The sequence below is a fragment of the Trichechus manatus genome, unplaced genomic scaffold (genome assembly GCF_000243295.1).
Source record: "Trichechus manatus latirostris isolate Lorelei unplaced genomic scaffold, TriManLat1.0 scaffold00138, whole genome shotgun sequence".
NCBI classification, from domain to species: domain Eukaryota; kingdom Metazoa; phylum Chordata; class Mammalia; order Sirenia; family Trichechidae; genus Trichechus; species Trichechus manatus.
In genome coordinates, this window is record NW_004444074.1 from 7,258,797 (window position 1) to 7,273,801 (window position 15,005).

Consider the following 15,005-nt stretch of genomic DNA (forward strand, 5'->3'; position numbering starts at 1 on the left):
CTTGATTAGCAGCCATAGCTCTTGACCACTGCGCCACCAGGGCTCCAGCAAACCTATAGGGCAGAGTAAAACTGCCCCATAGGGCTTCCAAGGAGCGGCTGGTGGATTCAAACTGCTGACCTTTCAGTTAGCCGCCTGAGCTCTTAACCGCTGTGTCACAGCAAGAAATTTCGGACAAAACAGGCCTGGACTTGAATCGCGACTTTTTCATTCTCTGCGTGACCGTTGCAAGTCAACTAACCTCTCTGAGTTTCTATCACTTTAAAAACGGAGAAAAAAACCATTCCTGCCTATTCTGCTACTCCAATTTGCTATGGGGCAAGCTAGACAACTAATAACTGGTAAATCCTATAAATGCTGGCTATCGAGTGCACAGATACAAGCACACACTCCTGTATTGTGCACACAGATTCACAAGCTCACATCCAGACGACATACACAAGCTTGCTCCAGGGCAATCACACGAGCACCTCCTTACCAGGCACTGCTCTCTTGCTCAGAGCAGCCCCTTCTCCCCTAACCCTCATTACAGCTTTGCAAGGCGTCAGCCTCTTCTGGATTGTTTTTCACTCGCACCAGGACCCAAGGGACTTGCAAGGAGCACAATAAAAGCCTGGCCAATCTGGCGCTGTGCCCCACTTCCCTTCCACATAAAGGCTGTCTATCTGCCAGGCATCTGGCCTGAAAGGCCTCGCCAGGACCTGCTCAGTGTCTGCTGCTTTGCTTAAAAGACGTGCTAACAGGAAAGTGTCTGGTTCCTTTCCACCCCAAACAGGAAGCGCCTGCCACTGTCGGATGACCGGGTAGCCTGGTCATTTACAAGTAGCCTCCCCCTTCGGCAGAGCCTCAGAGAACCAGAGACTTGCTCTCTAGGAAGGTTGGAGGAGCACAGCTCCAGGGACGCCTCTATGTGTGTGGGGGGAGGGGTGACGATGGCCACATATTGTCTGTGGCACCTAACACAAAGTGGGCTGTCATTCTTTCAGCAAACACTCACCAAGCACTTACTCTGGGCCCCGTGGGAGACATAGAAAAGTCCTAGATAAGGTCTTGGAGCTTGAGTTTACAGACAAGCCAGAGACCAAGTCATGCTCCCCCACTCTGCTTTATTTTTCTATTTATTCATTAAATCCAAGGTTGGTTTGTTTTCTTTCCTTTTTTTTTTTTTTTTTAGTGAGCACTGTTTGAGGGACTGTACTAGGTACTGGGGATTCAGAGATGAATTTTGCAAACCAACCAGAGAACAAATTGACCTCTAATCAGGTGCTTAAGCCTTGAATTATGTGGTGCAACGGTGAATTCCCTAAGATTTTAAAAGAGGCAAAAGATCACTGAGGTCAGGTTTTCACTCTGGTCTGAGCAATAACCTCTCCCTTCTTCCACTCTTGCCCCTAAGGTCTATTCTCAAGACAGCAGTCAAAGCAGTCCTGGTAAAACAGGCTGGATCATGTAGGGCCTCTGCTCAAATGGCTCCCTCTAATGGTTTGCCTGGAGCCCTAGTGACGCAGTGGTTAAGAGCTCAGGCTGCTAACCAAAAGGTCCGCGGTTCAAAAAGAAAAAAACAAAAGGTCAGCAGTTCGAATCCACCAGCTTCTCCTTGGAAACCCTGTGGGGCAGTTCTACTGTGTCCTGTAGACTCACTATGAGTCGGAATTGACTGATGGCAATGGGTTTGGTTTTCTTTTTTTTTTTTAAATGGTTTACCTAGGAGCCCTGGTTGTGCAATGGTTAAGTGCTTGGCTGCTAACCAAAAGGTCAGTGGTTCGAACTCAGAAGTCCCTCTGAGGGACAGAAAATCTGGCCATCTGCTCCTGTGAAGACTACAGCCTAGGAAACCCTATGGGGCAGTTCTACTCTGTCCTATAGGGTCACTATGAGTTGGAATCAACTCGAGGGCACCCAACAACAATGGTTTACCCGGAATCTCTGGATGGTTTAAAAGCACTTGATCTGTTAACTAAAAGAAGTTCAAATCCACCCAGAGGCAGCTCAGAGAAAAGCTTGGCCATCTACTTCTAAAAAATCAGCCATTGAATAAGTTATGGAGCACAGTTCTACTTTGATGCATATGGGGTGCTATGAGTCGAAATTGACTTGAAGACAACTGGATTTTAATAGTTTCCCCACTCTGAGTAAATTCATAGTCCTTACAATGTCCTACAAGGTCCTACATCAATGGAGGAAGAAGGAGACAGAGGCAACCCAGAAATAATAGCAAGCCATAGGCTGGAAGGACAAACGGAAGAGGGAGTTTACTGGAATCCAGGAGGCAAGGCCACCAGTGGAAGCTGGAACTGGAGAGAAGACAGCTGCTGCCTGCCACACACCCTGAGCCAGAGAAGGAGAGAAAGGACCCCCGCTTCTCCCTTTCTTCTACTGTCTAATTTCCCAGGCCTCCTGGGAGCTCTGATGCTTCTCTAGTCTTCATAGAGAATGAGCCTCTGACTATTCTGAGGCTCTAACATAGGGGTGAGCGGTTGGGTAAAATGGGGGAGGGGGAGAGCTGCTTGTAAATGACCTAAATGACTGTGGGCTACGCAGTCCTTGAATTGGCCAATTCTTGCTGGAAGCTACTCGACAAGACAGTTTCTGATACTGAAAAGCAGGCTGAGCGGTCAGCTCCCCACGTGAGGAGGTGAGGAATGGGTCAGGGGCCAGCAGGCCCAGTACCAAGAGATCTTCCCAGATATACATCCTGCTAAAGGTGCTGTGGAAAAGGTACCTGTGTCTTCCTTAAAAAATGCAGATTGAGGCCAGGATAGGGGGAGTAGAGGGAGGAAGATCATTCCACAGCATGAAGAATGACTGGGTGAAGATTAAACATTTGTTGCAGGTAATAGACTAAATGGAATGATCCCCAGGCAAAAGCCTGGAAGGAGTCCCCGGGTGGTGCAAAAGGTTCACACACTTGGCTGCTAACCAAAACATTGGAGTCCACCCAGAGGTGCCTCAGAAGAAAGGTCTGGTAATCTACTTCGACAAAATCAGCCATTGAAAACCCTATGAAGGATAGTTCTACTCTGACACACACAGGGTTGCCATGGGTCAGAATCAACTCTACGGCAACTGGTTTCAAAGCCTGGAAGGAGGGGAGGGTACTGGAGCCAATTTGTGAGTCAGTCCGTGGTAAAGAAGGACACTTGGAAAGAAGCCCCAGAGCAGCGCAGACCTGGCAGAAGTTTTCTGTTTCAAGTTTGGGATACCACCGGGCGACACTGTGAAAAGAATGGTGGGCTTGGTCCAAAGGCCTGGATGTGAGGTCTGCTTCTGTCCATAATTGGTTATGTGAAATTGGTTAAGAATTTCACCTCTTCGAGCCTCAATGTTCTCGTCTACAAAATATGGATAACAACAATACCTATTTCACAGGGCTGTCCAGAAGATTAAAGGAGATAATGGATATAGAAAACTGATAATGTCACACTCTTGGTTAGATTCCTCAGAAATTCTCCAATGCTTTTGATGTAATGTCCAAATTCCTCAGCAGGGCATGAAAGGCTCCTCAGGCTCTGGTTACTGCTTACTTCTTTCACTCCATTTATCGCCATTCCCCATGCTTGCAACTCCACAGACGAGCTATACTGAACCATTTGTTATTCCCAGAACTTAGCTCTCTCCCCAGAGCATACCATTCTTGATATACAACCTCTGGCTAATTCTGGGAGCTCTGGTGGCTCTGTGGTTGAGAACTCGGCTGCTAACCAAAAGGTCGGTAGTTTGAATCCACCAGCCGCCCCTTGGAAACCCTAACGGGCAGTTCTACTCTGTCTTGTAGGATTACTATGAGTTGGAATCGACTCGATGGCAATGGGTTTGGTTTGGGCTAATTCCTGCTCTCTCTCCAAAGAGCAGTTCAGGAGGCACCTCCTGCAGTAAGCCTTCCTTAACACCCTTCCACCCCTCATGTGGGTTAGATGCCCTTCCTCTGTGTTCCAGAGTGCCCTCTGCATCCTCCAATCTTAGCACATCCAGCTGATTGGAATCACAGGTTTGTACTCTCCCTGTTATGAGACTGCAGTTTCTGGAGGGCAGGGGCTGTGCTTCCTATTTTTTCGATCTCCAGGACCTCCCAGGGCCTGACACATAGTAGACTTCAGGAGATGGCAGCTGAGTGACGGGTGAATGAACGGACGGAGGTACAAACTCAAAGAGTTGATGATGGGCAACACTTTCCATATTTCTTTCTTTTAAAATATTCTTAAAAGAAGAACTGTGAGCCCTCCCTCCCAACCTAATTCTCTCCGGCCCATCTTCTGCCTCTGAGTTGCTTTTGTCTGTATAATGATATACTAAATGGTTTTCAGTTCTGAAAGAATTTCTATCCCTTTAACCTTGCTTGTTTAGACCTGTTTAGAAGGCTCTGTGACCTTCTTACCTAGAGTTAAGGGCACAATTACTGCTAGTGTAACCAGAAGAGATGACCTCATGCTTTTTTTCTAACCTGAAGGCATTAATTCTGAACTTACCCCTCTACCTCCACCCCAACGTGCCCCTCCTCCTGTTCCCTAGACACCACCATCTGCTCACTTGTCTAAGTGGAAAACCTAGAATTCATCCCAGATTCTTCTGTCTTCCCTAACTTGTTCTACCTGAATTGGTCGCCAGGTCTTGTCCAGTCTACAGACTAAGTACCCCCAGATCTCTTTACTTACCTCCATCTCCATGGCTATTATCTAAGTTCAGGCCACTATGATCTTTCACCAGAATTATCACATTGGCCATCTAATCGGTGTCCCTGCTTCTACGCAGCTCTTCCTGCCATGCATTCTTCACACTGCATCCTGAAAATGCAAATCTGATCTTAAATTCTTTAAAATTCTCTAGTGAGTGCCTTCAAGATAAAGCAGAAACTTTTAAGTACTTCATAAGGCCTCAGCTTTATCCCCCTACTTTCCTGACTTCGTCTCCTACCACTCTCTCCTTACAGGTAAACTCCAAACACTTTGAATTACTTGTTCTACACTAGTCTGGAAAGCTCTTTTCCCTACTACTCACCTGGTTAGCTTCTGCACATTACCTAGGGTTTGGCTCAATGTTACAGCACCCTCTGCAAAAATGTCCTGCACTTTCTGAGCGTTCACAGCCCCATCTCATACTCTAGAGTTTAGGCCACTCGAAGCGAAAGAAAGACCTGGCAATCTACTTCCATAAAGATTACAGCCAAGGAAACTCTGTGGAGCAGTTCTACTCTGTAACACATGGGGTCGGCATGAGTCAAAATCGACTCCGCTCTAACGGGTTTGATTTTGTCTTTGGTAGGCGGTGCGGCATAACGGTTAAGCCCACAGGCAATGGTGTTGGGCTACCGGGGTTCGAATTCCACCTTGGCCATTTACTAGCAGTCTGACCTAGGGCAAGTGATTCTGTTTTCTCATCAGTAACATGGGACTGGTATTTCATTAGCCTGTTGTGAGAATTAAATGAGATGGAAGGCGCCGGACAATCAGAGTTAGCTACTTTTATAGCATTGAAAACTAAAGCTTGTGCCCCCACTCCCCAACCCCCTTCTCAGGGTCAGGTATTGCGTGTGTTTGTGATTTTGTTTTAATGCATAGTTTTGTTCCGGTAGCACCTTGTAATCTTTAATTTTTTCTTTGACAAGTCAGTTACGACAAATCGGCAGAGAGTAAGTTACCCAAGCTCGTCACGACTCTTAAGTCCCAGAGCTCATCGACTCCGAACGCCCCCAGGTGGCTCAAGCTCTCTGCAGCAAAAGCGGAGCCAACTAGGGCATACCATTCAAAATTTGGGGGGGGAGAAAGGTCTTTCCCAATCATTAGCCTGTTTTTATAAGGTCCCTCCTCTGTCGCTGCCTAACTTCGAGCTCTGTCAGACCCAATAAAGTGAGAAACAGGATTGTAATTAGGACGGAGTGAGTAGGCTCGGCTTCCTCCCCCATCCTAGTAGCCGCATTGGTATTTTCTCTTCTCAATTCCCTCTCAATAATGGTACCATTCGCGGAGGGGAGAACAAAGAGGGATTACGAAGTCCTCAGGGTTCAGAGGCCGATACTAGTATAGATGTCACCCCTCTTGGCCTGGCGCTGTGGTATAGCCCGCTGGCCTCTGATTGGCTGCCGAGGCCCCGCAGTCGGACTCGGCCCGCCGCGCCGCCCTCAGTACAGCTCCGGCCGCCGCGCCGCCTGGCTCTCGTATTCCTTGTTCTCGGCGGGCTTTGGGGGCTCTGCGCCGCGGCCGTTAGTCATGTCGGGTAGGTGACTCTTTCAGTGAGCAGCAGCAGAAGCCAGAAGGGCCCTGGCTGGGTTGGGCCGTCTTCCAGCCCACCAGAGGGCCCCAAGGGAAAGCCGCCGGCCCTGAGGGAGGCTTGGGGTGGGGGGGCGGCCGCGGCCGCCGCCATGTTGAACTGGAGGGACGCGCGATCCCAACGCTCTCGGTCTGCAAATTACGGCTCTCGGTCTGCAAATCCGTATCTTGGCCCTGTCCTTGGAACCTGAGGAGACGACCCGCTCCCGGGGGAGGGTGTGTGTGAGTCGGGGGGCGGAGGCAGTCTACCCCATCGTGGGGGCGGGGGGTGCTGTGATTAGAGCATCAGCCTGAGAGAATCGGTGCTTCTGGTTCTCTGCTCCGCCTCCGATCTTTCAGCGAGGCCTCGGGCCAGTCATCTCGTCGCCTCGTACCTCTGTTTCCCTATCCGTGAAGTGAAGCTGGGCCTTCCTGACTCACCCATTCATCAGGTGGGGGCCTTGACGCTCTGGGAGCCCTTTCGAAGGACGTTGCTTTGTATGAGATCGTATTTATCCCCTTTGCACTAGTCTTCTGGGTTCGAGTTGGGGGTGTTTGTATATAATCCAGCTTCCTTTTCACACACACACCCCCACCGCCATTTCCCCTCCCCCCTCCAGTTGGCCTCCTACAAGAGCGTGAAAGTGAGCCCTTTTCTGTTATTGATGGGCTTCAGCAGGTACATGTGGCATTTCCCTTAAAACTTACCAAAGGAAAGGCAGTCTTTTTCCCACGAGGTAGTCAAATTGGCAGGGGCCACCCGTTGTGTAAGAGAAAAGGAGGCATTAGTTTCTTCAGGACAGCAAGTTTAGATCGTGCTAAAACAATGTAAAGTCTGGAAGGTGGATGTCCTCTTCATTTAGCAGTCCTAGCTGACCGCACAAGGGCTTCTCTTGTTGGGCTACATCACATCACTGGCTGCAAAAACCCAGGTACCCACTTGGTAGAAACCATTACGAGAGTTAGATGTCACTTTTCAGATGGAAAAGCAGAACATTTTCCAGAAGCCATATAGTTGGGGCGAAAGTATGCCTGCTGGCAGAATCTTGTATTTTTCATTTAAAGGGCGAACCTGTTAATATTTTAAAAAAAAGTAGCAACCCAGTCTTGCATAAGGATGCAAATGTGTGACAAAAAGGAAGCAGCAGGTTAAGAAGAGTCCAAATTAGCAAAAACGATTGGAGACGAGAATGATATACATGATACATTCGTTAGATTAATACTGATATATAGAAACAGAATATTGATCTCTTTTGGGTACCCATCTACCTGGTCTAAGAGGCTATAGCTGCACTGAGTTTACCTCTTGCTCTTTTGAATATGTTTAATCCTTGCTCCTACAAGATACAATTTCTTACCCCAAAGTAGACAGTGGTACAACACCTTTTATTAGGTGCATCATTTGAAATGAAGGCTGGTAAAGCTCACAGAAGTACGTTTTCAGGAGGATGTGTAACCTGTCCATGGTTAAAAAAACAAAAAACATGCCCTCATGAAATTTACCAAGTTTCAATGGATACAGTGGTCATTAAAAACTTTTGGCCTGTCTTGATTTTTAACATAACTACTGTTTTGGTATAAAACAATGTTTTATGTTAAAGCATTTTTTATTTATAAAATAAAACATTGTAGTTTTTACTTAAATGGCAAATTAACTTTTAGGGTTTACCATTTATAAAATTCAGGTTTTTCAGTATATCATTTTTGAGCTGTTTTACCCATTAGTACTGATCTTCAAATTACCAGATGAGATACTTGTCATTTTGTACTTTGATTTTTTTTTTTAAACATTGAGATTGACTTCCATGTGTGAAAAGAACTACCTAATAGTTTCTTGTTTCTATATTAACATTCAGTTTATTAAAGCTAGAATCTGTTTACTTAGTCTTGTTATACTCTATACATTTTGTAATGTGTGTAAAAATAATAGTTTCGACTTCGTATAGTGTTTTTGTTCTTTGATGAATGTTCAATTAATAAATTTAACAGTAAACTCCTTTTAACTAATGCCATTAACAAGCTTAGTTAAATCCTTTAAACATTCTGAACTACACTTATAAATTTAATATATCAAATTGACTCAAACACTCCAAATGCATGACAGTTAGACTTACAAAACTTGTTTAAGTAATCAATACATAAATCAAAATTGTAAATATTGTAAGTCAGACTTTCAGACAGTCAAAAACTTTACAAATGTGAATTATCTACCTCTTTCAAATGAAAATCACAAGTCTAATAATGTAAGTTATACATATAAAAACCACAAGGTCAAGATACTTTTCATTTTGGTAATATGGAAGACCAAGATAACTGGAAAATTCTCTATCACCAAACATTTAAAAAAGCAAGGACTTAGAAAAAAGGAAGGGAAAGCCTCAGATGCCAGAAACAAAGTAGGAAGCAGCATGGTAAGTGTAGAGCTAACTTTGTGGCTGGCCTGGAAGGAGAGTGTAGGCCTCATCATTTAGAGACTTGGGTTTTAATGCCAGCTATGTAAGGACAGGAGATGAAGCCTTGAGACCATTAGAGCCTGGTAGTGGGAACTGAGATCCTTATGTAAAACCTGGATGTTTGAAGTACTGTACCTTCAGTAAAAGAATGAACTAGAAAAAAACCTACCAGCATGAGAAGTTACAAGGAAGCCTGGGCTCGGAGTGAAAAAAAGTCTTTCCTGAGAATTTGTAACCTGGAACCTGTACCTCACACAATTTGGGTGTACATTTAGGCTGCTTTTGTGGTCCAGGAAACCTTAAAGCCAAGAAATTAACCCAAAAATTAGTTCTGGGCAATACCACCCTTGGGTTCCTGGCAGAAACAAATGAAAAACCTTTTCTGAGGAAATTCTCACAACCTAGGACACAGTAAGAAATTGCAGAACTCTAGGAAACAATTTACCGAAATGAAAGTGACAAACAGGATTTAGTACCTCTAATAATCTGAGAAAGAATGTTCTCTGTTTAAAATTAAAAAAAACAAAAAAAAAAAACAAACCTGAAAGAAGGAATCAACGTTAAGACCAAGATGTTACCAAAAAAAGACCACATGGTTTTGAAAAAGAACCAGTAATAACTTGTAGAAATGGAAAAAGTGGATATGTTGAATAGCAGATGGACCTAGCAGAAGTTAGTGAAGTGGAAGATACATGTGATCTGATTACCCAGAATTCAATTCAGAAAGATTAAGAAACATGGGAAATAGATTGGAAAGTCCGGTCATCTAATGAGTTCCAGCAGGAGAAAATGGAAAATTAATAGGTAGTTGAGAATTTTGCAGGATTATTGAAAGATGAATCTTTTCAATCAAGCATCAGTCTCAAAACAGTAAAAATAAACTCAGACATATTGATGTGAAACTGCAGATTATGAAATTTCATTAACATGTACAAGAGGGTTAAAAGGATCGACAGTAAGACTGATAGATTTCTGACAGTTATAAGAAGGCAGAAAACAATGAAATGATAGCTCTGAGTCTAGAGGGAAAATAACCACTGATCTGGAATTTTGTACCTAGATAAGTATCTAGATATGTGATTCAGAAATACCAAGAATACCATTCAGGCCTTTACTGAAAGAACTAAAAGGAAATTAAATCCAAAAGGGAGGGAATGCAAGCAGAAACAACACAGGGAAGGAAACATGGAAATAAAAAGCAAATACTGTATAGAACAGTGGAAATAAAGATGATTAAGTTTAGAGATTAAAAAAGAGGTGGAACCAAATTAGTAGATGAAAGACATGACTGGTATTGGATTACTAAAAAAAAACAAAACCAAACCAAACCTGTTTTGTTGATTCCGACTCACAGTGACTCTATAGGACAGGGTAGGACTGCCCCATAGGGTTTCCAAGGAGTGGCTGGTGGATTCGAACTGCCGACCTTTTCATTAGTAGTTGAATGCTTAACCAGTGTGCCATTGGATCACTAGGGTCTTCAGGTTAAAGATAATTTTGAACTTTGTCAAAAATCCATGTTAAAAACTGAACATAATCATGAGTGGTGACTTATTAAAGGAACAGAAATTGAATGTATAAGTTCCAAAGCAATAGAAAGGAAAAAAAGGGAGTAAAGAAAGTCTGCCAGAAAGCAGGAAAGGAGTTAGAAGAGGAGGAAAAACCCACAGGAAGTAGAAAGTCCAATATGAGAAAATAGAAATAAAAAATAAATAATAGTGAATGTAGAAGTACTAAAACATCAGTTAAAAGGCAAAAGTTTTCATATTGGGAAAAATGATCTCTACTGCCATTCATAAGTGACATAACTAAAACATAAGAACAAGAAATGTTCAGAGTATAAAGAGATGGAAAAAGATTGAACCAGGCAAATACAAACCTAAAGGAAGATTGTTTTTAAGTTATGTTACCAGTCAAAAGTTTGGGCATTTTTAGTGATAAGAGTCTTCATGTAATGTTAAAAAGAAATTCACCAGGAAGATATAAAAAGTCTGTACTTTTATATACCTGACAGCACAGCCTCAAAATGTAGAAAGCAACAAGATAATTATAAGAAGAAAGTGACAAATCCATAGTCAAAAGAGAGATTTTAAGCACTTCTCTGAGTAGTACGTCAGGCAGACCATGTCTTAGGAAGAATATGAATGATAACAGCTAATGAGCATGATCTTACAGATTTAACAAGATGCGCTCACCAGAATACAATTCTTTCCAAGCACTTAGGAGACATAAAAGTACAGTGAAACCTGTGAGAGCTGGAACTCGACAGGACTGCCTTGTTTTTCTGGGTCTCGCAAGTTTTCTGCCTGTGACAGTGCAGTCTTACCACTTTTCTATCGCTTGTTTTGGTGGAACATATTTGAGTTTTCCTTCTCTGACGAGTTTGCACCTTACATAGATTCCGGCTTTCACAGGTTTTACTGTAAATGTTTACCAAGGGGGAGGGCGAGTTAAAAAAAAAACCCAGCAAATCCTAACAGATACCAAAGGATAGTACAGAAAATACATTTTTGGCCAGCAATGAGATAGAAACCAAAAACAAAAAAACCCTACACTTTTGGAAATTTAAAAGCGCTTCGAAATAATGGGCCAGTCACAAGGCACAAGTGTCAGGTGTTCTCATAAATGAACAATTGTTTGAAATGTCTCAGATAACAGGTACAAACTGGTTTTCTCTGATGAGTATAAAAACATCTGCACTTGATAAAAGTATATTAAGGTCCAGACTTGTCAGTATGCTTATTTCTATATCTTCCCAAGTTTTAAAGTTCGCAAACTGAAGGAGTCAGATTTAAAATTCAGGAGGGCTAGATTAAGGTGGTTGTGTGCCTATAAGTGACCCTAGAAGACAGAGTAAAACTGCCGCATAGGGTATCCTAGGCTGTAAATCTAGGTCTTTTCTCCAGGTCTTTTCTCCTGTGAAGCTGCTGGGTGGGTTTGAACCTTGGACCTTTCAGTTAGCAGCAGAGCTCTTAGTGCCACCAGGGCTTCTTGGGTTAAGGTTAAGAACCATAGTACCTATCAGATTTGAGATAGGGTCACATGACCTAGGTATGTCTAGGTTAGTTTTACCTGAACTAAAGGGAAATAAGCTGAGATCTTAAGAGACTCGGTGCCATTGGGAAAGCCCATGTCCGTGCCTAAGGCTTATATATCCACTGGGTACTTAAGTTTTATTCTTACACAGTTCCGCCCCCCCCACTCCCCCCCACCCCAAAACTCTTTTCAGTCTCTGATTTGGGTGAATCTCTAATTTTTTTCATTTGATGGATGCAGCTAATCTATGGTCCAATTAGATTCAGCATCTTTTTCATATTTGGTTATTAGCTCCAATTCTACAGTCATTTTATTATCATGAGTATGGCAGTGATGCAGTTTTTTCTTTTTCATTTCAGGTAACCTTATGCCTTTCTCCACATTCATAGAAGAAGTAGTTTTGTGTCGAATTTCTTTTAGTAGTCTCAAAATTAGGGATTTAAAAAAATTACTCATTCAGTCTGATTGGAGATTTTTACTGTACTGCAGAAAAGTGGCAAATTTGATGTCATGTACTTACACAGCCAATGGCAGTGTTCTCATTGTAGCTTTATGTGAACTGAATGAAAAAGTCACCGATTTAATTTGATTTTTGGTAGGTTTTCAAAACTGTTCGCCAAGTGTTTTGTTTCACATTGGGTGAGGTTGGGTCTAATCGTGAGCAGTTTGAAACTTTCAGAAGGCAGTCAGTTTTTATAATTGCAAGAGTATTTGGTATGAAATTATTCATTCATCACAAGTAAACTTAGACCATTCATTTGACTGAGTAGAAACCTAAAGAGAGGATAAAGCATCTTTAAAAATTGATATGACTGACATCTTGAAGTGTTGAAAACCATAGTTCGAATTAGTTTTTCTTTTATTTTTGGGTGCATATTAATATCAATTTATGCCTTCCTTGGTAGTTTTTATTGCCAAAATGAAATTTAGAAGCAGGTATTGCTAACTTGCTAGGCCAATTGTCTGAGTCCCTGAAAGCTTGGTAAAATTAGAGTTAAACAACTAACTCAGCTACTTTTATGAAGTCTTTGGGAGATCCTTTTGTTGCTGCTGACAAGCAAAGCAGTCCAATATAGAGGAGTAGCATGGGGGGTATGGGGGAGATAATGCAAGTAAATATAATCCTGGGATTTATATTTAAAACTTGTTAGAATTCATGTCTTTCCCCCTTTTGGTTCTGGGTAGTTTTAACATACAAAGGTAATATACAGCTTTATACTTTTGAGGGTTAGAGTTTTTTGTTAAATGGATTTTCACTGATTGTTTCACAGTTGTTTACTTGGTTCTTATGACCATTAGCACACATTTATAGAATAATAGTTTTCAAAGATTTAATTACTGTAAAAAGCAAATACTGTATGTGCAGGTTTTTCTTTGCACTTTTTTTTAATTCTTGGTTTTCCTTTCTGCAGTTTTGGTGACATTTTCTTGTATTTCATCTAGAAAAGCTGAAGTTAGCCTTGGAGGGAAGCATAATTTAAATAAGGTTAAAAATTCTTTTTATGTGTTTTAGATTCTGGAAGTTATGGTCAGTCTGGGGGTGAGCAGCAAAGGTAAAGTATACATATATTTAATAATACTGTGAAAGGGTGAAACTGAGAAAAAGTGAATTTAGTCATGTTTCCCTCTTGAGACTTGATATCTGAATGCCTTAAGAGATGATAGTTCTTAACTGGGGAAAGAAAGTTTGCCTATATAAATATGTGCTGAAAAAATTTTTTTGTCTTTTTTTTTTTTAAGGTTGTTTATATTAATAAATACAGATGTTCCCTAGAGATTAAAATAAATCTTATAGGTAATATAAAGATTGTTTTCTTTGGGAAATTTCTTAGAAGAAATATAATTATTAAAGGAGTTTAAGTAGTTGAACTGTAGTAAGTTGTTAAAAATACTTCATGTTTTGATGGTATATAATATGCTAATGTGTTTCTTTCAGAGCAGATTTTTCTTAAAGTACTATAAATAGAAACATTTAGGATCTTCGGAAAAATTCTTACCATGCTCACAATAAAAAGAAAAGTCTTTTTATTTTTTTATTTTTTTTTGTGAATGCAGGCATCCACTAGGCTTCTCTTGCCTACCAGAAATATAGCCTTCAGCTTAATGTGAATGTTTTGCAGCTCAGTGGGAGATATTCAGAATATAGCACCTCAGATATCCTTTGTCATAAGATTTTTAAGTGTCATGCAAACAAAACTAATTTCATTTTTTTATTTTCAGAGGCTAGTGCTAACCTCATAGTAGGCATCTATCAAATGTGTTCATGAAATATATTTTTAAAAGTTAAAGAATTCTGTTAGTTCCCAGTGACTAAAATAAGCTTTTTTTTTCCCCCAAATAAATGTTTTATTTATTTTTTTTGGATATTAGAAAGTCATAGTATGTATCCAGAAGGTTTGTTTCTGATTTTTTAGAACTTACATGCTATAAAATTAAAGAGAATTCAGATCTTAGGAAGGTGCATTTATTCATTCATTCAGTCAATAACTAAATTGAACTCCTATGTGCCAGGCTCTGCAACAACACTGGGGATACAATATAGTTTCATTCTTGATAAGTATACTCTGAAGATGTACATGCCAGTAATTACTGAGGCATTAAACTAGACTTTTAATGTCACTGCTTTTTCTAGGAAGTTAAAGACAGACGTAACTAAGGCAATGATAGAAGTAATCTGTCAAAATTGGTAGTTAAATTGATTAAAGTGCTAACCTGAAAAGTCATTTTTTTGCTTTAGATATTTTTATGGGCCTTGCCATGTTGTAAGCATAATTTTCTTGGGATTTTCTAGCTCGAGTGTTTTATTTTTGGGAGATTGCTAAAGGAAAACCTTTGGTATTTGTTTGGCGTTCAAGAATTCCTGAAATGACTTTATTTATGCCTATAATAGTCAGCTTTTTCAATTTAGACTCTAAGAGACATGCAAATTGAGAGTTTCTCAGGAAAGGTTGTATTTGAGTCGAAAGTTGAAAATGAAGGTAGAATTTTTCATTTACACTTTTAAATTCTGGCACATTTCTTTCAAGTATTGCATGTTTCTTTTACAGTTATTCTTCCTATGGAAATCAAGGCAACCAAGGCTATGGACAGACACCACAAGTAGGTTGAAATATAAACTACCTTCTTCATGAATAGTTGCTTTTATCTTAAGTAGGTGATGAAATTTGAGTATCTACCTAAATTTCAGAGCTATTCTGGCTATGGGCAAACGACTGATTCCTCATATGGACAGAACTATGGCAGCTACTCCGGTTATGGACAGAACCAATCAGGT

The 15,005-nt window shown here is 41.2% G+C and overlaps 1 protein-coding gene across 1 annotated transcript in view; it reads left to right on the plus strand.

The window, feature by feature from the left end:
- Window positions 1–6,098: 6,098 nt before the first annotated feature.
- Window positions 6,099–15,005, plus strand: part of TAF15 (TATA-box binding protein associated factor 15) — a 28,713-nt gene continuing 19,806 nt past the window's right edge. Inside the window, exons 1-4 of the mRNA XM_004385461.2 lie at window positions 6,099–6,210; window positions 13,245–13,284; window positions 14,779–14,830; window positions 14,919–15,003. Coding sequence (XP_004385518.1) covers window positions 6,204–6,210; window positions 13,245–13,284; window positions 14,779–14,830; window positions 14,919–15,003 — 184 coding nt within the window. The 5' untranslated portion in view covers window positions 6,099–6,203. The remainder of the gene's footprint in view (window positions 6,211–13,244; window positions 13,285–14,778; window positions 14,831–14,918; window positions 15,004–15,005) is intronic.